Source organism: Eucyclogobius newberryi, unplaced genomic scaffold (genome assembly GCF_026437365.1).
Source record: "Eucyclogobius newberryi isolate DKJ021-1_F unplaced genomic scaffold, fEucNew1.0.hap1 SCAF_5, whole genome shotgun sequence".
Lineage (NCBI taxonomy): Eukaryota > Metazoa > Chordata > Actinopteri > Gobiiformes > Gobiidae > Eucyclogobius > Eucyclogobius newberryi.
This window is the reverse complement of record NW_027316167.1, coordinates 38,063,039-38,085,665: the sequence shown is the minus strand read 5'-3', so window position 1 is coordinate 38,085,665 and position 22,627 is coordinate 38,063,039. Positions and strand designations below refer to the sequence as shown.

The window sequence follows — 22,627 nt, the reverse complement described above, 5'->3', positions numbered from 1 at the left end:
GTTCTTGTTCCTGAATACCTTTTGCAACCAACCATTATTTTAGAAGTCGGCTAGTCAGCAATTTTCTTTCTGATTTACGTTTTTTGTAAATGTTAACTAAAGTGATCAGCTTCTTCTGACAGTTCAGAAAGTCCCCAATTGCACTGTAATCTGGATTATCATTTGATCATAAAGTTTAATATAATATAGTTCTGTTCAATTGTGTATGTGCAAATGTAAAAGTATTAAAGTACCTGTTTGAAATGTACTTTTAGACTAATTTTTTTTTAAATATTAAACTAATTTTGAGAACTAGGACTCAAATGTAGTGATATTAATGAAGGATTTAGCTGATTTTAAGACTCTTTTTCTAAACCTTTTGTTTTCTTTGTATTGTTGAAATGTAGTGGAGTAAGATAAACTGTTCCTAAGTGTAGTTCTTTCACGTTCACATTGTTACTGAGAGCGTGGAGCACTTACATGTATGGCCTGATCCCTCCTGTTGATTTCTGCTGGGTCTGGCCTCTCTATAGAATGCTGGAAAGGAAATGGAAACAATACTGAAGAGTAAAATTTGAATTCTGTAATAACAAATACAACAGAGGGAGATAGATAGTGGAGCAGAAACAAGTTCATCGAGATAATAGTCAAATTATTTACTGAACGAACAATGGTTGTTCGGACTTCACACACGCCATGTGCTGAGAGAAGAGGTTTTATGACCCAGACAAATCAAGAATGACATCAAGATGACTCAAGAAACACATACATTCAATTTTTGATTAAAAACAATATTATTACTCCATCAGGACGTCCTCAAGCGGATTCACTTCAGCCCCTTTATATTCACAATCTGGATTTAAAGAAGATCTATTGTGCCTTTGTCTGCTCTAGAATTCTAATCTACGACAACCCTGGATCATTGTTATATTTTAAACGTTTTAAATTGTATTATTGATTTAACTAACTTGATCACAGCACACATTCAGGACTGGGATCTAGATTTGGAGTAGATTAGTTTCCGCTTCTCCGAAGAGGTTTTCTCTGCTCGATGCCAATGATCTGATCCTTATCAAACTGTATTATTAATTTACATTTAGGGCATTACAGTACCTTTCCTTTCAGCACACACCAGCTACAATCTCACATTGACAAGCTTCTAATATTACACATACACACATTATCCACCAGAGGGCAGTCATGTGCAGTCTGTAACCAAGACAACGGTCACGTGTCAGGCTAAATGAGTTGGACAAAAGAGATGAAATGAATAATTTGTGCGCTTGGCAGTGATCTATAATCACACTGAGCATTCATTTAGGTCATTACTGAGGCTGGACTGGAATCATAAGCACACGCATGTGACCAGACTGACCACAGTGCACGTGACCAGACTGACCGCAGTGCACGTGACCAGACTGACCGCAGTGCACGTGACCAGACTGACCGCAGTGCACGTGACCAGACTGACCGCAGTGCACGTGACCAGACTGACCGCAGTGCACGTGACCAGACTGACCGCAGTGCACGTGAGCGGGCTGACCGCAGTGCACGTGACCAGACTGACCGCAGTGCATGTGACCAGACTGACCGCAGTGCACGTGACCAGACTGACCGCAGTGCATGTGACCAGACTGACCGCAGTGCACGTGACCAGACTGACCACAGTGCACGTGACCAGACTGACCGCAGTGCACGTGACCAGACTGACCGCAGTGCACGTGAGCGGGCTGACCGCAGTGCACGTGACCAGACTGACCGCAGTGCACGTGAGCGGGCTGACCGCAGTGCACGTGACCAGACTGACCGCAGTGCATGTGACCAGACTGACCGCAGTGCACGTGAGCGGGCTGACCGCGGCTGACCGCGGTGCACGTCAGCCCGCACGTGACCGGGCTGACCGCGGTGCACGTGAGCGGGCTGACCGCAGTGCACGTCAGCCCGCACGTGACCGGGCTGACCGCGGTGCACGTGAGCGGGCTGACCGCAGTGCATGTGACCAGACTGACCGCAGTGCACGTGAGCGGGCTGACCGCAGTGCATGTGACCAGACTGACCGCAGTGCACGTGAGCGGGCTGACCGCGGCTGACCGCGGTGCACGTCAGCCCGCACGTGACCGGGCTGACCGCGGTGCACGTGAGCGGGCTGACCGCGGTGCACGTCAGCCCGCACGTGACCGGGCTGACCGCGGTGCACGTGAGCGGGCTGACCGCGGTGCACGTCAGCCCGCACGTGACCGGGCTGACCGCGGTGCACGTGAGCGGGCTGACCGCGGTGCACGTGAGCGGGCTGACCGCGGTGCACGTGAGCGGGCCGACCGCGGAGCACGTGAGCGGGCTGACCGCGGTGCACGTGAGCGGGCTGACCGTGGTGCACGTGACCGGGCCGACCGCGGTGCACGTGTCCGGGCTGACCGCGGTGCACGTGAGCGGGCTGACCGTGGTGCATGTGACCGGACTGACCGCAGTGCACGTGAGCGGGCTGACCGTGGTGCACTTGACCGGACTGACCGCAGTGCACGTGAGCGGGCTGACCGTGGTGCACGTGACCGGGCCGACCGCGGTGCACGTGTCCGGGCTGACCGCAGTGCACGTGAGCGGGCTGACCGTGGTGCATGTGACCGGGCTGACCGCGGTGCACGTGAGCGGGCTGACCGCGGTGCACGTCAGCCCGCACGTGACCGGGCTGACCGCGGTGCACGTGAGCGGGCTGATCGCGGTGCACGTGACCGGACTGACCGCGGTGCACGTGAGCAGAGTGACCGCAGCGCAAGTGAGCAGACGTGAGCAGAGTGACCATAGTGCATGTAGAGTGACCACAGTGCACGTGAGCAGAGTGACCACAGTGACCACAGAGTGTGACGTGCTCGTACCTGTCGCTTCCACTGTTCTATCCTGGCGGCGTCTTTCTCTGTGGGAAAGCAGAGCAGAAAGAGTCATAGAAAAAACTTTAATAATATTCACAATGTGTCCTCCATTGTCCAGATAATCAACTAAATATATCATAACACCAAGGTTCTCCAACTGACAGAAATGTACTGTATTTTAATTTAACTTGTTGCCATTGTCTGATTTTATCCATGATTTTACATATTCTGTTTATTAACTCTGTTAAATTTTTATTTTGACTAATTCATTAAGGGCCACCTGGGAGTCCATGCCCCAAGTGGAGCGGTTCAAGTATCTTAGAGTCTTGTTCTCGAGTGAGGGAAGGATGGAACGTGAGATTGACAGGCGATCGGACTGTTCTGGTAAAGAAGGAGCTGAGTCGAAAGGCAAAGCTCTCTATTTACCGGTCAATCTACGTTCCTGCCCTCACCTATGGTCATGAGCTTTAGGTAATGACCGAAAGGACAAGATCGCGAATACAAGCGGTCGAAATCAGTTTCCTCCACCGGGTGGCTGGGCGTTCACTTAGAGAAAAGGGGGGGAGCTCAGTCACACGGGGAGAGCTCTGAGTAGAGCCGCTGCTCCTCCACGTCGGGAGGAGCCAGCTGAGGTGGCTCGGGCATCTGTTCCGGATTTCTCCAGAGGTATGTCCAACCAGGAAGAGGCACCGAGGAAGACCCAGGACACGCTGGAGGGACTATGTCCCTCGGCTGGCCTGGGAACGCCTCAGGAGGAGCTGGAGGAAGTGTCTGGAAAGAGGGAAATCTGGGAGTCCCTGCTTAAGATTGCTGCCCCCGTGACCCGGATAAGTAGAAGAAGATGGATGGGTGGATAATATATTGAGGCATGAACATGTTTCGTTGAATATAACTCAAATGATTGTGTTAATAAGTATTTTCACATCGATATTGCAGTATTTAACAGCCCAATCAACATCATTTCTATCGTGGTGATGGCTCGACCAGGCCCCCACAAAAGGGCCCCCAAAAATCCACCTAAGTCCACCTAAGCATTATTTTACACTTTTGTCATTTTTACACTCATAAAACTTTCCCAAAATTCTGAAAAATTTCGCCTCAAAAAATTAAATCACTAAAAGTTTCAGAATGTTTAAAGGTGGAATGGACGATTTTTTTCAGCAAATTTTGTATCATATTTCCTCGTGGCGTGGATAAATCATTAGTCCTGCCACGTATCAATCATAAAACGCACCTACCGCTCACCTGCAGCCGCATGCGGTTCGTCCCCACGTTTCCGCGGGTCTAAGCGCATGGATCTATCATAATATAGTTCCTTCAGTGTACGGGGCAAAATGAAGACGGAGAAAGACAGTTCGAGCTGACGCAGAAGTGGACTGAAATCTACGGGAGACGAGAGATGCGATGCGATCCGTTGTGCTAATAAACAAACGCACGTGTGTGTTGTATCAGTCCGCACGGGGAGTGGCATGTGCACTTCCACCTGCGCTCTCAAATCGCCGAAAAATCGTCCATTGCGCCTTTAAGCAAACCAGATAAGTTATAAGTTTCTACCTCTTTTACATGTTGAGTTACAGCTAAAGCAGAATACATGAACTCCTTTATGAATGGGTGAATGGTTCTCAAATTAATAATGTCCATTCATGCAATGTACAAAAGAGACTAACATATTGACATTTGCATATAGTTTATCATCTAAAGACGCTAGATGAGATAGTTCATTTCACATCCAATATTTATAATATTAAATGTAACTGTGTGTATGTGTGTGTGTGTGTGTGCGCAGTATGTGCGTGTGTGCAGTGTGTGTGTGTGTGTGTGTGCAGTGTGTGTGTGCAGTGTGTGTGTGCGTGCAGTGTGTGTGTGCGTGCAGTGTGTGTGTGCGTGCAGTGTGTGTGTGTGTGTGTGTGTGTGCATGCAGTGTGTGTGTGTGTGTGTGCGTGTAATGTGTGTGCGTGAAATGTGTGTGTGTGTGTGTGCAATGTGTGTGCGTGCAATGTGTGCAGTCAGACACAGTGCAGCAGCAGTCATGTAACTCGTACCTCTGTTGGCCTTGTCCAGCTGAGCCTTGACCAGGCTGAGCAGCTCTGGACTCTTGCTGTGGCGAGCGTAGTGGAAGGCGTCATGGCCAAAAGCGTCCTGAGGTTTGAGGTCAGCTCCGCTCTTCAGCAGCACGTCCACAGCGTCCTTACAACCGTACTCACAGCCCAGGATCAGGGCCGTTCTGTGTGGAGCAAACGGGAGCAGGTCAGACACGCAACCAAAGTGTGACATGCTTTTATGTGGACAATACAGTTTCTGTTTTCTTATTCGTATTCTTCAAAATAAAATACAGCCAGGAGCATTTAGAGGAAAGAGAACAATTGCCACGTTTTGACTGGTTCACTTTGGAGCGTATTGGGATGGTCTGAAAGTGTCTCCATCGTGTTACGTGAACCGGACCGGTCCCCACAAAATATGACGACATCCAAACCCAAAGCACTGCATAAAAAGGTTGAATCGTGGTGTAGACGCTTTGGAGAGCTGAGGAGAAAGCCACATCTCACAGCAACACTGACTCGGAATCACTAAAGGTCTTTTTGTGAATCTCTAAAATTGGCCCAATGATTAAAAGTAATAATTTTGTGACCATTTAGATTTGATTTATTAATAAACATGAGTTGTGTGGGTGCGGTCAGGTGCTCACGTAGCAGAGCTCTGGACAGAGACTGACATTAAAAGAACTGTTCCAAAGCAATCTAAAGAGAACCGGTCTGGGGATCAGGGCCAGTCGAGACGTGGCTTTTGAATGGGTGGAATTCACTGGGTTTCTGCCTCTCGGGACGGGCAGATGTAGTTTATGTACTTGTGTGTGTGTCATGGACATATGAGTGATAAGAGACCTGTCTAGTGCCTGTAGCAGTGACTCATTTATCTGTTATTTTATTTCCCCCCCTCCATTCCCTATTAAGATAGGAGAGGAGTTTTTGTTAATAAGAGTTTTTTGTTTTTGTTCATAATAGTGAACAGTTCTATTAAGAGTGTGTTTTTGAAACTTCCTATAATCTGTCCTTTCCTCCTGCTTCTACTGCGTTGTAACAACGAAATTTCCCCTTGTGTGGACATTAAAGGATTATCTTATCTCATCTTAAACACAGGCTGGTACAGCGGAGTCACGGCTGCGTAAATACTTAGTCATGGGCAGGACTTGGGTGTACATTTTTATTGTATTTTTCAACATGTACATTAAACTAACAGCTAAAAGAAAGGGATTATTAAATGACGATCTTATTATCCTTTATTTATACATCCTGTTAACACGAAACAATAAAACATTTTTTTTGACATATGTTCAGGCCGTGTTTTTAAGATTTCCGGTCATCTTAAAGGTTGAATGGACAATTTTTTTGGCACAAATCTGAGTCTTATTTCCTCGTGGCGTGGATAAATCATTTGTCCTGCCACGTATCAATCATAAAACACACCTACCGCTCACCTGCAGCCGCGTGTGGCTCGTCCCCACATTTCCGCGTGTCTAAGCGCATTGATCTATCATAAAATAGTTCCCTCAGTGTACGGGACAAAATGAAGACGGAGAAAGACAGTTCGAGCTGACGCAGAAGTGGACGGAAATCTACGGGAGACGAGAGATGCGATGCGCTCCGTCGCGCTAATAAACAAACGCACGTGTGTGTTGTATCAGTCCGCACGGGGAGTGGCATGTGCACTTCCACCTGCGCTCTCAAATCGCCGAAAAATCGCCCATTGCGCCTTTAACATCCTGGAACTGCTGTTTTTGCGTTACTAGAAGTATTGCTAGCAGAATCAAAATAGTGATATTTTGTAGAATATCTTGTATATCAATCAGTGGTGGAAGAAGTCCTCAATGTTGTTAACATATTTTTGGTTGCTCAAAGCTGGTTATTGAACTTAAAACCTTGAAGCAGAAAGTCTTCATGAACAAAACCCTAAAACCATATTAAAAGTACTTATTTTCAGTCCAGTTTTTTCAAATGTGGTGGAGTAGAAAGTACAGATACCTGTTCTCAAAAGTAGTGAAGTAAAAGTTCACTGTAAAAAAAAAGTGTGTACTTTTAAGTAATAATAATAGTGTTTGATTACTTGCATGTTACTGAAGTACAGTAGTTTTTTTCTTCCCACCACTGACACAAAGCAGTCTCCGCCCCTCCTGACATGGATGTGGTGCCCTGTGATACTCAGCACTAGCATGAACACTGGATGTGGTAGAAGTGAGAAACAGAAGTGAGCTCTGACTTGTTCTGCTTGTCTCTGATGGTGATGTCAGCTCCTCTGTCCAGCAGCAGCTGACAGATCCGGGGGTGACACATCTGCGTGGCCAGCACCAGAGGGGTCCTTCCATCCTGAACACGAGAAGAGCAAAGGGACAGGTCAGTGTTCAGGGGATACAAAACATCATCACCCAGTTTATATTATGCTACATTAACGTTCATGAACAGTGAGTCGATGGACATGTTTCTGTAGCAGTTTTAGATATTGCAGTTTACAATGCACAAAATCTAACATTTCAATCGACTTATGTTATATTACACTTTTTTCAGGTCTATGATTCAAACGTAGGTGTACTATGTAAAATAATGTCTATAAATCTACATTCTGAGTGGAAGTCTTAAGGCAAGCGCACACTTTAATATTATAGTCCGATAAAACTCCTATTTAAAGCCTTTTAGGAGCCAGTGTGTGTTGGCCTTTCTGCAGAGTTGGTTCTTACAAAGTCGGTGGCGTTGACGGCGGCGCCGCTGTCACAGAGGAGTTTGACACTGGAGGAGCAGCCGGCCATCACTGCACCACAGAGACACCATTAAACCATGAAAGCAAACAAGCATTAGAATCACAGCGTGGTCAGCTCAAAACATTACAATGTATTGGACAATCAATCATTCTATTCAAAACAGTAAGACGTGTCGAGAGAACAGAGGATGAGCACTACCAACTGAGCATCCTAAAACTACAGAGCTAAAGGAAACGACATGCTGGATTGTGTTTTATTTTTGCTCTTTTCAGAACAAAATTGTTGTATTTTTGAGTCTAAAATGGCAGATGACATGAGTGCTTGTAGTGCTCACCGGCGTCGTGCAGAGCCGTCCGTCCTTGTAAGTCCACGTTCCCCCCAGGGCAGTTGTGCTAAGACCACAAGGAGGCACACATTCAAACGTTTGGATGGACAGTTCTTTAGTTTTTGCTTACAGTTTATGCAGGTATCTGACCTTTGTCTAGTTGTTGTGGCCAATACCCAATGATTATATTTATTTCAGATCTAAAGCAAAGCCCACATATTGAAGTTGCACTTAAGTTCATTACTGTTCTCCAATCTACACCTAATCTACTCCATTTCATCCATAGATTTCTCTGGGACATTGAAACTTTAAAAGCCTTTAAAGAAAAATAAATTGTTCCACCTTTAAAGTAGCACCTACCGGTACACATACTAAACTATTACAATCTTTGTCCTAAATAAGATCCAAAACCCACAAAGTATCTCAGCCAAGTCCAATGTTACAACATTGGGCTTGGCTGAGGTGCAGAAAAGCTAGACTTTTGTGCAGAGGTGCAGAAAGGTCTAGCTTTAGCCACAGACACATTTTTGTGAATGACTAAGATCAGACTTTACTTATTAAGAACACAGATCTATCGACCCGGAGCCAGGACCTGAGCCTGGACGCACTCTGCCATTGAAAGAACTGTTTCAAAGCCCTCTAAAGTGACGCGGTCTGAGGGCCAGTCGAAACGTGGTTATAGTTCACCTTTAAGCTGCTTCTGTACTTCTGCTGCTGGAAGTTCAAATGTAAAGTCACGTGAGTGAGGCGAGGCAAGGTGACGCCCTGTCCTCAGTGTATTTACAGAAGACTGCTCATTACTCACAGCGACGGTGCTACAAACACCACAGGGAGTCCACGCTAACAAGAGCCTGATGTTGCTGGGGAGGCTTGGCCTTCCACGAGCACCACTAAAAAAACTCCACTCTCTCTGGCAACAGGGAAAGAAATAAGCCGAGGTCTCAGATGTCCACACGCCGAGTGTGGAGCGCTGGGAAATCCTACACTGACACACCATGACCGCACACACACTGCACACACGCACACCATGACCGCACACACACTGCACACGCGCACACCATGACCGCACACACACTGCACACGCGCACACCATGGCCGCACACACACTGCACACGCGCACACCATGACCGCACACACACTGCACACGCGCACACCATGACCGCACACACACTGCACACGCGCACACCATGACTGCACACACACTGCACACACGCACACCATGGCCGCACACACACTGCACACACGCACACCATGGCCGCACACACACTGCACACGCGCACACCATGACCGCACACACACCATGACCGCACACACACTGCATACACGCACACCATGACCGCACACACTGCACACACGCACACCATGACCGCACACACACTGCACACACGCACAGAACCATGACCGCACGCACACTGCACACACGCACACCATGACCGCACACACACTGCACACACACGCACACACACACAGAACCATGACCGCACGCACACTGCACGCGCACACACCATGACCGCACGCACATTGCACCCGCACACACCATGACCGCACGCACACTGCACGCGCACACACCATGACCGCACGCGCACACTGCACACGCGCGCACACCATGACCGCACGCGCACTGCACACGCGCGCACACCATGACCGCACGCGCACTGCACGCGCACACACCATGACCTCACACACCATGATCGCGCGCGCACACTGCACACACGCGCACACCATGACCGCACGCGCACACTGCGCACGCGCACACGCAATGACCGCACGCGCACACTGCGCACACGCACACACCATGACCGCACTCAAATCAGATAATGATCAGAGTTTCGCAGTACATGGAAATATAGCCGTGGATTTATTGATTTATTTATCTCTATCGATTAATACTAGTGAGAATTATATCATAAACCAGATTAATACTTTTTGTAATAATGTTTATCTAATTTGTGAACTTTACAACAACTTTACTTCAATTTGTGGGCCTTGATGATCATTTTGAAATCCAAATATCAAAAAACCAAAAAGGCGCATCACTAAACACTGACCTGTAAGAGCTTCTGCACGCACAGGGAGTGACCGTTCCTCGAGGCCAGGTGCAGGGCATTCTTACCTGAAACAAACATACAAAAGTCTTTACATTCACAGGACATATTCACACCAGCGGCTTCAGCGTGAGGTCACAAACTAAAGCGGCGAGCAGCTGTTAAAGGCAGTGAGAGTTTATGCTCCTGACCTCCATTGACCTTTACGAAGTCTCTGAAAGCCCAAACACAAACGTCTTTAGCAAGAAAGAACACAGACCCAAAAACAGATATAAGCAGAAAATAATCCTTTCTAACCAAACGCCGACTTGATCTTGAGATAAACCGCTGTATTTCCACTCACGCTAATTTATATGTTGAGCTACTTCGCAAAACAAAGCTAGCAAAGCATGCTAGCATCAGCCGTTTCTGGCCTATCGACGGCGGCACCCATTTCAAGACCCGATCTCATTATCCAAACCCAACGCATGATGTAAAGAGATGTTAAAACACTGCATAGAAGCACAAAGAAGTAAAATAAATGCAGAAAAAGCTGAGGACAACCGGAAGTAGTTCCCCGCTTACTCTACTTTAAAAGAAAAACAATTTGGACATTTATTTAACCTGGAAAGTCCCACTGAGATGTAGCATCTGTAGCAGTCCTGGCCCCAGAGGGGAGGGGCCTATCGCACATGTTTTTATGTCACGACCAAAACTTTTAACTAAACGTGAATTTCTGAGTTTGTCCTTATGATTCAAAAGTATAATTAAGATAAGATCCAGATTTAATTGATTAAGCAACATCAGTTATGTTTTTAAGTCTGTTGCTCACGTAGCAGACCTCCGTCTCCAGGCCTCCGTTAAAAGACAGTCTGGAGAACCAGGGCCAGTTGACACGTGGCGATACACCTTATTCGGAAAGTTGGCCTCAGAGCGCCGCCATCTGACGTAATCCTTCTTCCGGTTGTGAACATAGGGCACTGACCTTGAGAGAAAATAAGTTCTACACAGACTAAAGAGCCGTTTTAGTGAGAATCGGTGCATTGTTGACATGTGGGTCGCGTGAACAATGGACATTTTACACAAATCTATTTTACAGCATGTTTTAGCGACGAGACTTTTCCCTCGTTCTCAATTTAGACCAACGGAGTTCCAGCAGGTCTGGAAGCGCGATTACAACAAAAGTGCCAATCATGTGGGGAAAGAGGCAAAAGTGGGCGGGGCGGAATAAGGTCAATAGCATATTTTAGCGGCAACACTTTTCCCTCGTTCTCCATTTAAGAAAGATCTGTCCACACTTTGCTAATAGGTCACCAATTAGTGAATGCTGTTCAGAATAGATTAATAAAAAGGCCAAAGTTAAATGTAAAGAACAGTTTGTGGAGCAATGAGACTTATTTCTAACTAGTTTACAATTTTGGCTACAATCCATCTTCTTCTGCTTATCCGGGGCCAGGTCGCGTGGGCAGCAGTCTAAGCAGGGACTCCTAGACTTCCCTCTCCCCAGACACTTCAACTTCTCCTGGGGGGTGCCGAGACCAGCCGAGAGACACAGTCCCTCCAGCGTGTCCTGGGTCTTCCACAGGGTCTATTCCCGGTGGGACATGAACAACAATGAAATTCCCCATGTGTGGACAATAAAGGATTATCTTATGCCCGAAACACCTCCCCAGGGAGGCGCCCAGGAGGCATCCGGAACAGATGCCCGAGCCACCTCAGCTGGCTCCTCTCGACGTGGAGGAGCAGCGGCCCTACTCCGAGCTCCTCCCGTGTGACTGAGCTCCTCACCAGGCACCCTGCGGAGGAAACTCATTTTGACCGCTTGTATCCGCGATCTTGTCCTTTCGGTCATTACCCAAAGCTCATGACCATAGGTGAGAGTAGGAACGTAGATTGACCGTTAAATTGAGAACCTTTCGACTCAGCTCCTTCTTCCCCACAGCAGCGACTGCATCACTGCAGCCGCTGCACCGATCCGCCTGTCAATCTCACGCTCCATCCTTCCCTCACTCGGGAAGAAGACCCCGAGATACTTGAACTCCTCCACTTGGGGCAAGGACACCCCACCCACCCGGAGAGGGCAAGCCACCTTTTTCCGGTTGAGAACCATGGCCTCGGATTTGGAGGTGCTGATTCTCATCCGAGCTGCTTCAAAACTTGGCTATTCTTCCTATTAATGAATTTATCCAACAGTGTTTTAATGATAAAAAAGTGCACAATTCAAGATAGTGCACCTTTATTTTTAAACATAATTCTGCTTTTTGAAATAACTGTTCTCTTAAGCCATGTTTTGACTGGCCCTTTACTCAGCCAGGTCGCTTTGGGTTTCATGGTGTCCTGTGTCTCAATGTTCAGGTCCTGGTTCTGGGTCCAGAGGCAGAGCTCTGCTACATGAGCAACTGACCTCCCCCACAGACAACTCATGTTTTCTAAATAAATACTTCAATTTCTTTGACATGTTCCCGAAATAAGTGTCCAGGCTCATTATATGTCTACTCCCAGGTGAACCTGTAATAAAGGCAAATAAATTCGACTGCAGCCCGAAAGACGCGGCCCAGCTATGCAGCCATCATCCCAGAAGTCGTTTTCTAAATAAATACAAACTATGTTATATTTTTTAATCATAAGGTTGATAGCGCAGCAATTCAAAGTAATTCCAAATGTCACTGAGACGTGGCTTATGCTCGAGTAAGCAAGAAACTACTTCCCATTCATCCCCAGTTTATCTGCATCATCATTTCATTTCTCTGCAAAGCCTGTACACCACGATTAAACCTCTCTTAATGTAATGTATTGGGTTTGGATAATGTTAGCTGCATTAGGCACAAATATACAGTTATCGGTCGACCAATATATTGTGCGCTAAATGCATTTTAATTTAGTTGTCAAGCTAATATTTGATCAGGCATGTTTGGACAGTCATAGCTGAAGGACCCCTCCGCAACACAAGGTTTTTGAAAAAAACTACGATTTTTCCTTCTGAAATTGCTACTCGTGATGCGTGGGTTGTCTTGTCAGGGCGGGTCAAGAAATTATAATATTCATAGCGGGGTGGGGCGGGTTATGAAAGTCTGACCGCCATCTCGCATGTCCATGGTGCAATGCGTCTTTGCATTTAGCAAACAATTTCCTTATTTGGCTTGTGTCTCCGCAAATATGAGACTTGATTGTCAGCTTTTGCTATATATGAAATATGAAGCCAGTGCCATGCATCAATAAACAGAAAACTGCTGATGCTAAGATGTGCTAGCTTTGTTTGGCCAAGCATGTAAACTCAGAATATAAGTTGGCATAAGTAGAAATACGGTAGTTTATCACAAGATCAAGTCCAATCAGATCTTGTCCAATCATCTCGTTCAAAATCTTTCTGGGAGCCAAACCGAGCCAGACTGCTTTAGATTAGAATGTATTTATAGTACAAATGTGCTTAAAAGTTTTTGTGTGCGCATGTTGTTTGAGCAGAGAAGGCTAGCAGTGATTAGCTTCCAGTCAGGGGCCTGCGTGTACTGGCGGCCTGGTTTGTCTTCCATGTCCGCTCACAAATTAAATGACAGTTTTTTCGACCGTAACTCCTGCAACTCTCAGACCACTTCTGGAAACAACGTGGATGCTTTCAAGTTCGGACTTAGCTGGAACTACAGGCTCGATTAGTACAACAGCTCGTGTGGTTTTAAACCTATGCACAGCATCCAATGGAGTATAAACGGCGCGTGCATGGATTGGTATCCTGTCGATGTGTGATGCAATATCAGCTGCTGCTGTGAGTTTGACTTGGACATCCTCGTGCAATGCATGTAATAAAAGGCCTTTAACATGGTTTAATGTTCAAAGTAGTATTTAGGCTTTTCTGAGCACATATATTCAATTGAGGTACCCGCAACCCCATCACTTGGTTTCCTCAAACACGCCACGCCACTAATGGAAACAAGGCTATAGTAGTGCAATAAGGGGAACTGCATGCATTATTGCACTGTGTAGTCCATAAAATACTTTATAAAACCTTTTCAGACATTCTAATGAAAAGCTTAGCGCCACAAGTCGTGAGCTCAAGGAGTGGGCAGGACTCACCCGTGGCGTCTGTGGCAGTGATGTCCACATTTTGTCCCAGGATGAGGTTCAGGCAGTCCAGATGCCCTCTAGTGGCAGCCAAGTGAAACCTGCAAGAGGAGGAAGAAAGACAACAGACATAAAAGTATGGAGTAACAGACTCTCCACAATATGACACAGTGAAGCTGAATCATGTTATCATTTCAAACATTTGGATGATTAATGTGAATGAGAGGAAACGTGTCCGGGGGAAATCCTTTGCTCAGGGCTTCAGTTCAACACGCTAAATAATAACACCAACATTCTAATGATAGAAAGTGCCAGTTCCAGGACAACAGCCATATACTCAAGCCATCTTAGATTAGCAGATGAATAGACTACTTTTAACATTAACAACAATAATGACATGTCAATATCGCTTTTAAGCCTTTTACTTTTACATATATTTCATTAAAAGTTTAAAGAATAGATTAGAGTAGGGTAAGTATATATCAACAGTACCAGGCCTCTACAATGTTCAAATCCTAGATAAAAACTGTTCTGTTTAGCTGTGCATATGACTGAAATGATTCTCTTTGCATGCTTCTATGTCTTAAACTGTGATTTATCATGTCTGCGTGATTTTAATGCATTTTTCTCCTGTTGTGTAAAGCACTTTGAATTGCCTTGTGTATGAATTGTGCTCAACAAATAAACTTGCCTTGCCTTACCAGAAGACCTGTCACAATCATTTTCTAAAGCACAGTAGAGAATTTAAACACAAAGGCATGAAGTACACCACCACCACAAAGATACAGGCCGGAGGCTAGTATGCCTCCGACCTTCAGGCCTTGTTGTTCATTACGACACGATAAACGTTTTCATAGTTCTGAGGCATAGATGGACGCTATTGTGCTATTGTGATCTCCAGTAGCATAGTTTATTGCTATATAGGCAGCAAGGGCACTTTATAAAGCGCTACATAACCCATTCTTCAGTGTAATGTCTTGTCATGAGTCAGGACTGGCCCCACACTCGGTCCTCTTTGCTGGCTGCAGCAGATGGTGCTGGGTCTTCATCATATCAACATTTCACTGCGGCTGGAGCGAGCTGGAGTGAGTGGAGAGCGCTGCAGTCTTAATTGAGCAGTTCTTTGAAGCTCACACTTGCCAACATGTCTTTAATCATCACTTTGACTGGAAACAGTAGCTTTCGTCTCCTCCCTGTGACAGACCCCAGCGTTTAGAGCCGGTGCCAGCAGCAGAGGGGGTCGGAGGGGTCTGACGTGTGTCTGTATGTAAACCTATCCACTGAGCAGTCACATGAAGCTGCCTCTGCCTCAGCCGGAGGAGACAGTGTGGCTGACACCTCCACACTGCTGCGGTATTAAAAGCTGTGCTGATGGCCAGGAGAAGGTGCTCCTAAGGGGGGTACCGCAGGGTCCTGACCTCCCAGGAGCCTCAGTAGACAAGTCTGGAGCGAGGGAGCTGTGAAACGGCCTCAGTGCAACTGCAGTCCTCACTCACTGCAGTATTTGTGAACTGGTGTGCAGAGCGTGAGGGATTAACTAATAATCAATAAAATAATGTGTTTTTTAAAAATATATTTTTTGGGCCGTAGCGTAGTGAATCACTACACAGGTTAGTACAGTACAGAATGGGGATGAGACCGGGGAAGGACACTGCAGCAAACTGCGGGTTGGAGCGCACGTGTGCTCTCCACTCGACAATCCAGTGGCACAATAAATAATGGGTTTATGATGACTACTGCCTTCCTTTGTTTTCATCATGGCTGCAACTAAGAATTAGTTGTAATTGAAGTGAAATTACTTCTATTGTACACAGACCTTTTGAATACATTATCAAATAAAAGGTTGAAATATGGTGACTGAAAGCTTCTAGATAGATAATATTTATGACCAAAGTGTATTATTGATGAAAATGTTTCAATTTCAAAGATCTTCCTCTTTTGACATTTTCAATTGATAATGCCACAGTTTTTGTTATAAAAGGTAATTTCAAGTATGTTTTAGACTCAGTTTAGTCCAGATAAGATTACATGATCAAAATATGACAATATTTTTTTTATTGTCGACTCGTCCGTTTGATTCGACGATGCCAGAGATGCACTTTGTCTTATTTGGTTGTCATGTCCAAAATGTAGCAGGTTGTTAGCACTTTACTAATGCTATAAGACACAGCGATGTTTGTTTAGCTCCTGATGAGATCATGTGGATTATTTTGGCTTTGTTCATCACTTGTGCCCTCTTCTCCAGTCAGCGCCTGGAGCAGGTCTGTCTGATGGTCACGTGGGTTTCAGTATTCACATTGAGTTTATGCGACCTAAGGTGTTTCCACTTAAAGTGTTTCGAAATTAGCTTTAAATGGTTTTGCGGGGGGGAAAAAATAATTAAAAATGAGAATCTACCTTAAACAAGCTTATAAGCCAAATATCGCATTTGAAACCCTTTATTTGCATAAAGGGTTTCAAATGCGATATTTGGCGTTTTCACCACCTGTTTCTTATGTAATACTTAATTGTACTATTATTATACTTATAATAATAATTCAAATGTGCATTCAAAATAAGGTGATTGAAATGTAGTTATTTTTAAGATTCCTTCATTATTATTGGCCATTAATCATGCCCTTGCACCTTTGCTTTGGCATCTCATGTTTAAAAAATACATAAAAATAGTCTACAAAAAGCAAAACGGGCCCCGACATGCTAGTCACGTAGCCACAGTGCGATTTGATGCAGAAATACACAGAACGAGTCTAGCGATGATTTACAGACTTAAAAACAAAAGTGGAACATTAGGAATGTGTGTTTTTGAGAATCAGAAGGAGAGGACTTACTAAACAGGAATCATCAAACAAGTGTGAATGAAGCTGAATACAAATCCAGCTATGTTTTTGATGAGGGAACATAATATGTTCTTCAAGACTAACACTATGCACTATGATGCCCACAGCAGAGCCTCGGCTGCAGGAGAAGAGCACATTTAGCCCTGTCAGTCCATCCTCACACCTGCTGCGTGGCCCGCTCAGGTTGACACACAGGATACTGTTGCTATTTTAGGACATGACATGGAGACATGCAAGCAGGACAGCAACAAATCATCTTGTAATGTTTTATTGCAATGTCACGTCAGACGGGAAGATCATCAGCATCAAATGCAACAACAGAAATGTGTCATCTTGACTGCAAATATGAAAAATATATTTATAGCACCATCTCCAAAAGACCAAGTGTAAAAGAGAAAAGCAGAAGGTGACTAAGTACACTACAACATTGCCAGTAGTGGGGATTAAACTGCCATCAGTAGTGGCTGAAACTGTTTACCAACTGCTCCACTACTGCCCCAGGAACCTTGTCTCTGAGCCTCTAGAGGGAGTTATGAATGTGCGGTGTCCCCTGGACATCAACATTTTTTTCCTGAGGGCCAGTTTTTCCGGAGGGCCAAGGCCAATAACCCATCCAGTACTGAGCCAGAGCTAGGACTGGACTAGAACCAACAAAGTCTGGCCCAGGACTAACCCAAACAAGATTTTATTGTTATTTTTTTAATACCTGTGGGATGGGGTCGTGGGCCGGATTAAATTGCTTGTAGGACATGATTTGGCCCCAGGGCCTTATGTTTAATAGCCATGGTCTAGAACGAAATGACCTTACAATGGAAGGTAGTCAAGGTACCCTCAAAAACATATGTATTATCGGACAACACGACCATGAAAAAGAATAATCGAGAAATAGAATAAATAGCATTTGAAGATACAAAACTAAAGGCAGTATTACTAAAAAAGAAAAGCATCTCTTGATGGGGGAAACTCAATTCTTCCTGCTCTCTGATGTCAATCTTTGCTAGCTTGAAAATAAAATAATCATCCTTGTCTGAAAGCAGCTGTGGCTTTGCTAAATCAGAGCTAGCTAATGCTACTTCCTCAGCTGGGAGAACAGATCTAAATCTATTACCCCCAAACAGTGAGGCTAATCCCAGCTGCCCTGCATTATACGTGCCAGACAAGCGTTTTTAATGAGTCCGCCCGCTGAGGACACCAATTACAAGTGGAGCTTTGGCATTCCCCTGGTAGAACGACCTGTGATAGAGAGACACCGGGCAGCTGCTGTGTGACCGGCCCACTCAACTCCACTGTATGAGGGGATCAAGGCTGGGACATTGGACTCAACATTAGAGAGGGATTCATCGCTTTGGGACTAGATTTATTTAAAGGAGACATACAATGCTGTTTTGTGGTACTTAGTATTGAACAATAAGCATAAACAGACATCAGTTTACATTTTGTACCGTGTTAACTGTGGAATTGATCTAAAACACCTTAGAAATAAAAACAGGTCCAGTGACTTACTGATAAGCCCCTAAGGGACATTTCAGAACGTAGACTTAGAATCAAATTTAAAACTTTTACACTTGACCGATGCTAACTGGAGTTACATCAACTGCTCCGAGACAACTGCAGTTTTTGTGATTTTGGTGGTGTTACAAAAATAAATTGAATTGAATGTTCCTTCACATTAGGGATGTCACAATATCAAACATCACGATTTAACAATTGGTCGCAATAACAAAGACCATGAGACCAAACATTAATTTCCATTGACTAACAAGTTTGTGACTAACTTTATTTTGTCTTTCAGAATGTAAAGCTCCCTCGTTTTATAGATGTTTCTAACATCAAACAAACACTGTATCCAAGCAAAGGAGTAATTTAATATATTGTGAGACTTTTGACAATACAATATCACAATATTAACATACCCACCTCATGCTTCTACTGACATGATTGGCTGTGGACGTATCCATTAAAAAGCCTCAAACTTATCACGATCATCAATGACTGAAACTCGAGCTCGATGACTCACCCGGGCCCACTACGGCAGCAGAATGTATCATGTGCTATAAGATTTGGTGCAGATATGTTGTTGTCGAGGACTTGGAGTGGTCACAGTTTTACAAATACATTGTTTCATAACTCTGGTATGCCCAGCTTGTATTTTCAGCATCGTGTGAAATCCCTCCAACGCCCGACATACTCTGGAGCCATTACACAAGCGACTGTCCACAGACCCAACCCAACACCAACTAATGCATGTTCACAATAAGGATCTCTTTAATGAGCTTTGAAACTTGTTTAAAGTTTTTTCTTCATCATTAGTTTACCCAAAGTTGTATTTAGAGTGATTCCCACATGTCATAACTGAGTCCTGTTTTCACCCTATCCCTGCCCACTGCCCTGTCCTTAGTTCTGATTCTTGGACAAATTAAGACCGAGTGATGACCTACATGTAGGCTTCTAAAACAGGAAGATTTGAGAGAGTCTAGAGCCAGTCTCCTGTATTTTTGACAATAACAATCAGCATGATCCATCAGCACAATATCTGGTGCGGAACATCTTTTTTACATTGTCCCTTCAAATAAAGATTAAACTAAACTAATGAAAATGCAAAACGAGGTGGAAGTCTTATTTATCAAAAAACTGAAAACATTTTGCATGTTTGAGTTTGTGCGTCATTTAGGCCGGTCACAATATACATTTTATATTGCCACTGAAAACAGCTCAATGCACAATATGATTGAGCTCGCCGTTTTATGTAATAATTCCAGGCAAACTAAGCAACAATTAAAGAACTTTTGAATTGAATAAACAGCTGTATCAATGGTGGACAATACTTTTTCACCAAGGTTCAGTCTGAGAAAAGAATTCTCAGGGTTACTTATAACTGCCATAAAATTAAATGGTATAGTTATTTTTAACAATGTAAATGAATTGTATTTCTGTTTTTGAGGTAGAATATAAAGAGAATTGGGCTTTTGCACAGATCAGATCATCATTCTCTTCGGGCCAAACCTGACACTGAAAGTAGATGATGACATGAAGAAAAGAAAAGCTTTCTACCTTTAGCAGAGGAGGAGAAGCTGCACTCAGCGGCACACACCACGCTCAAAACACAGTCACATGTTGGCTCCAATCCTCATTCTCATTCTGGGGTCCGGACGTGACGGCGCTTTGGCAGGCTGAGAATTAGACGGGGGCCCGCAAGCAGTTGAATCTCCGGCGGGCCCGCTGGTGTTTCTCCTGCACAATGCGGGTCGAAGCTGCGGCAGCCGGATCTCAGTCGCATTTATTGAGTCGCGTATTGTCAGTTAGCATTTTTTTGACCCATCAACGATAAATAGATATAGTAATTATCGTGCCTAGAATCAATGTGGGATGAATGTAAAAATGATTTCTAATGCTTAAAAACACACACTTTACATGAGCTGGACTGTCACACATATTCCACAAGAGGAGCGTTTAAACAGCAGCCGTCCGGTTCATCAACCTCGAGCTCATCCGGCGTGTGCATGAAGTCTACAGGGCGCGCAGTGCATCTTTGCTCATGTCTTGTTATTGTCCCAATACGTGCAACACGCAGCACTTTCTTTGTTCTCATGTGTCGTTTTGTTTTGTTAAACTCAATTAGTATTTAGTTTCAATACTAGTTTTAGTATCGATGCCAAAACGAGTATTTTCAATAGATATATATACTCCCGCTTTAAATATTACAGGACTAGATGTACTAAAGATATGTGGAACCTATAGTATGATTAGCACAAGGAAGAGCTCACAGTGTTTTCAAGCATGTGATTTTCATAACTCACTGGTGAACCCTGATTCATCTACATTCTTGTCTAGATGACAACATGGGGAGTTCCCACGACAGCAGATCATATCACTTACACCCCGCTTTTCAAATGTCGGCGCCTAACGGTCTAATATAAAACCATTACAAGTGGAGTGTCAACGTCCCTCACTAACTATAATCCATCACGATAAACAGATTAACCTAAAGCGACACGGACAATGCAAAGCAGCCGCAGCACGGCTCTTGAAAACGTCCACTAATCCCCGTGACGGTGGTCAGCTGGTGAGTGTGGAGGAGTTTTGGAGTCATTTCCTGCGGGAGACTAGATAAACAGGCCGTGGTCAGAGCGCTCATGGCAGACTGAGTGGCCTGCATTCTTCTGACCCCTCCCACCACCATGAGCTACAAACACATGTTATGCACTCTCAACTTTTCTGGGAATACACTCTTTAAAAGAACCAAATCATTTGAAATTACAAAATGGAGCAAAAGTGAAGTTGAACATAATGAATAGTCTTATCTTATCTACCAATATACAACTAATACTGCATCGTTTCTATAAAGCTCAAATACAATTTCCTTTGTAATAGAAGTTACACATTAACATCTTTTTTATTGAAAATGCCCTGAACATTCTGACTGAGTGGCAGAACTATGGGCTTCACAGCTGATACAATGTGCTTCTCTGCTTTTTTTTTGCCAATTTCTGTCTGTGGAGCTTTTGTTTTGCTCAAATTAAGTTACTGTTAAATTGGGAACTGAAATGAGTTTATCTGTTGTTGCTTTGACTGTGCAGAGTTTAGCTAGCTTGTTTGCCAACGACATGGGGAGATAAAGGACACTTCGACTCAACAAAGACAGTCTTATTTAAGAAGAGAACGAGGGTGTGAACCCGTCCCTTTAAGTGTGAGCGTCGCTGCAGTGTTCTGTGGTTTATCTGTTCAAGTTTCTTTTGTTACATATCAGGCACAAACTAGAAGTGTTGACATCTTTTACAGGAGAAAAAATGTCATACTCACTGTTGACACTCTACTACAACTTTGCCACATACTGCTAGAGTTACAAATGTTGTGACATCATCTGCATAACTTCTATAGAAAAGCAAACTAACATACACAGGAATTCAAAATGAGTTGCTTATTTTTGTTATACATTATTAAGACTGGGTAAACAGTCCAAACGTTTCAGTGTGGATGGGAATAAAGTGTAAGGGTCATTTAGGAACAAATGTGGGCACGAGAGCAGGCACCACAGCGGGCACCAAGTTTTGTTACCATAGTAACATTTTGAACTCTATTCCATATTAAAGTATGTATCTTACTGATGGTAGTACGCCACCTGCACATAGCAGCCACAACCGCGGTCACCACAGCGGTCAGTGGGCACCACAGCAGGCATGAAAACAGGGGTGTGGTACTCACGCTGAGCGGCCCTCCACATCTAGCTTGGTGGGGATGATGCCCTTCTTGGCCAGAACCGCAGACACCTTGTCCACCTCGCCACGCTCCACAGCCTTCATCAGCCGGTCATCATACTTGTTCCAGTCTGTGTTCTGCAGGAGCAGACAGAAGAGGGATTAAACATCCAGTGTACATCCATGCACAGAAAAGACGCACATGTGCACACAACAGACTACTGTGACACCCTGCACTGCTACTCAATCTAACGACACATTCAGGCTGAAACATGCCTCAGTAAATGTGTTTTCAGTTATTGCATCTACACAGCAGTGCTTTTATAGACAAGAGTGAAAGGCATACATACAAAAGGCATTGAGGTGCATTTGAGCCAGCGGCTCATCCTGGGTGAAGGCAGCTGGTCCTTGCACCGTGCAACAGAGAAGGTCGCCAGTTTTCCGTTTTACACAAACAGCACACAAGAAAAAAGTTCCTCAGCCACAGCACTCAGCCAGTGAGTGCAACAAGTCAGCTAAAAAGTCACAAAGAGTAGTTCATGTGGAAGATTTGGTAAGCATTCCTGATTTGCAGACAGGCTCTGCCGGTGAGCT

The 22,627-nt window shown here is 44.7% G+C and overlaps 1 protein-coding gene across 1 annotated transcript in view; it reads right to left on the bottom strand.

Annotated features, from left to right (window-relative positions):
* Positions 1-22,627, bottom strand: part of uacab (uveal autoantigen with coiled-coil domains and ankyrin repeats b) — a 94,417-nt gene that overhangs the window by 10,825 nt on the left and 60,965 nt on the right. The window contains exons 2-10 of the mRNA XM_072464831.1: positions 22,041-22,171; positions 14,014-14,102; positions 9,970-10,034; positions 7,931-7,988; positions 7,576-7,646; positions 7,101-7,207; positions 4,889-5,070; positions 2,853-2,890; positions 460-516 (exon numbers count right to left, since the gene is read on the bottom strand). Coding sequence (XP_072320932.1) covers positions 460-516; positions 2,853-2,890; positions 4,889-5,070; positions 7,101-7,207; positions 7,576-7,646; positions 7,931-7,988; positions 9,970-10,034; positions 14,014-14,102; positions 22,041-22,171 — 798 coding nt within the window. The remainder of the gene's footprint in view (positions 1-459; positions 517-2,852; positions 2,891-4,888; positions 5,071-7,100; positions 7,208-7,575; positions 7,647-7,930; positions 7,989-9,969; positions 10,035-14,013; positions 14,103-22,040; positions 22,172-22,627) is intronic.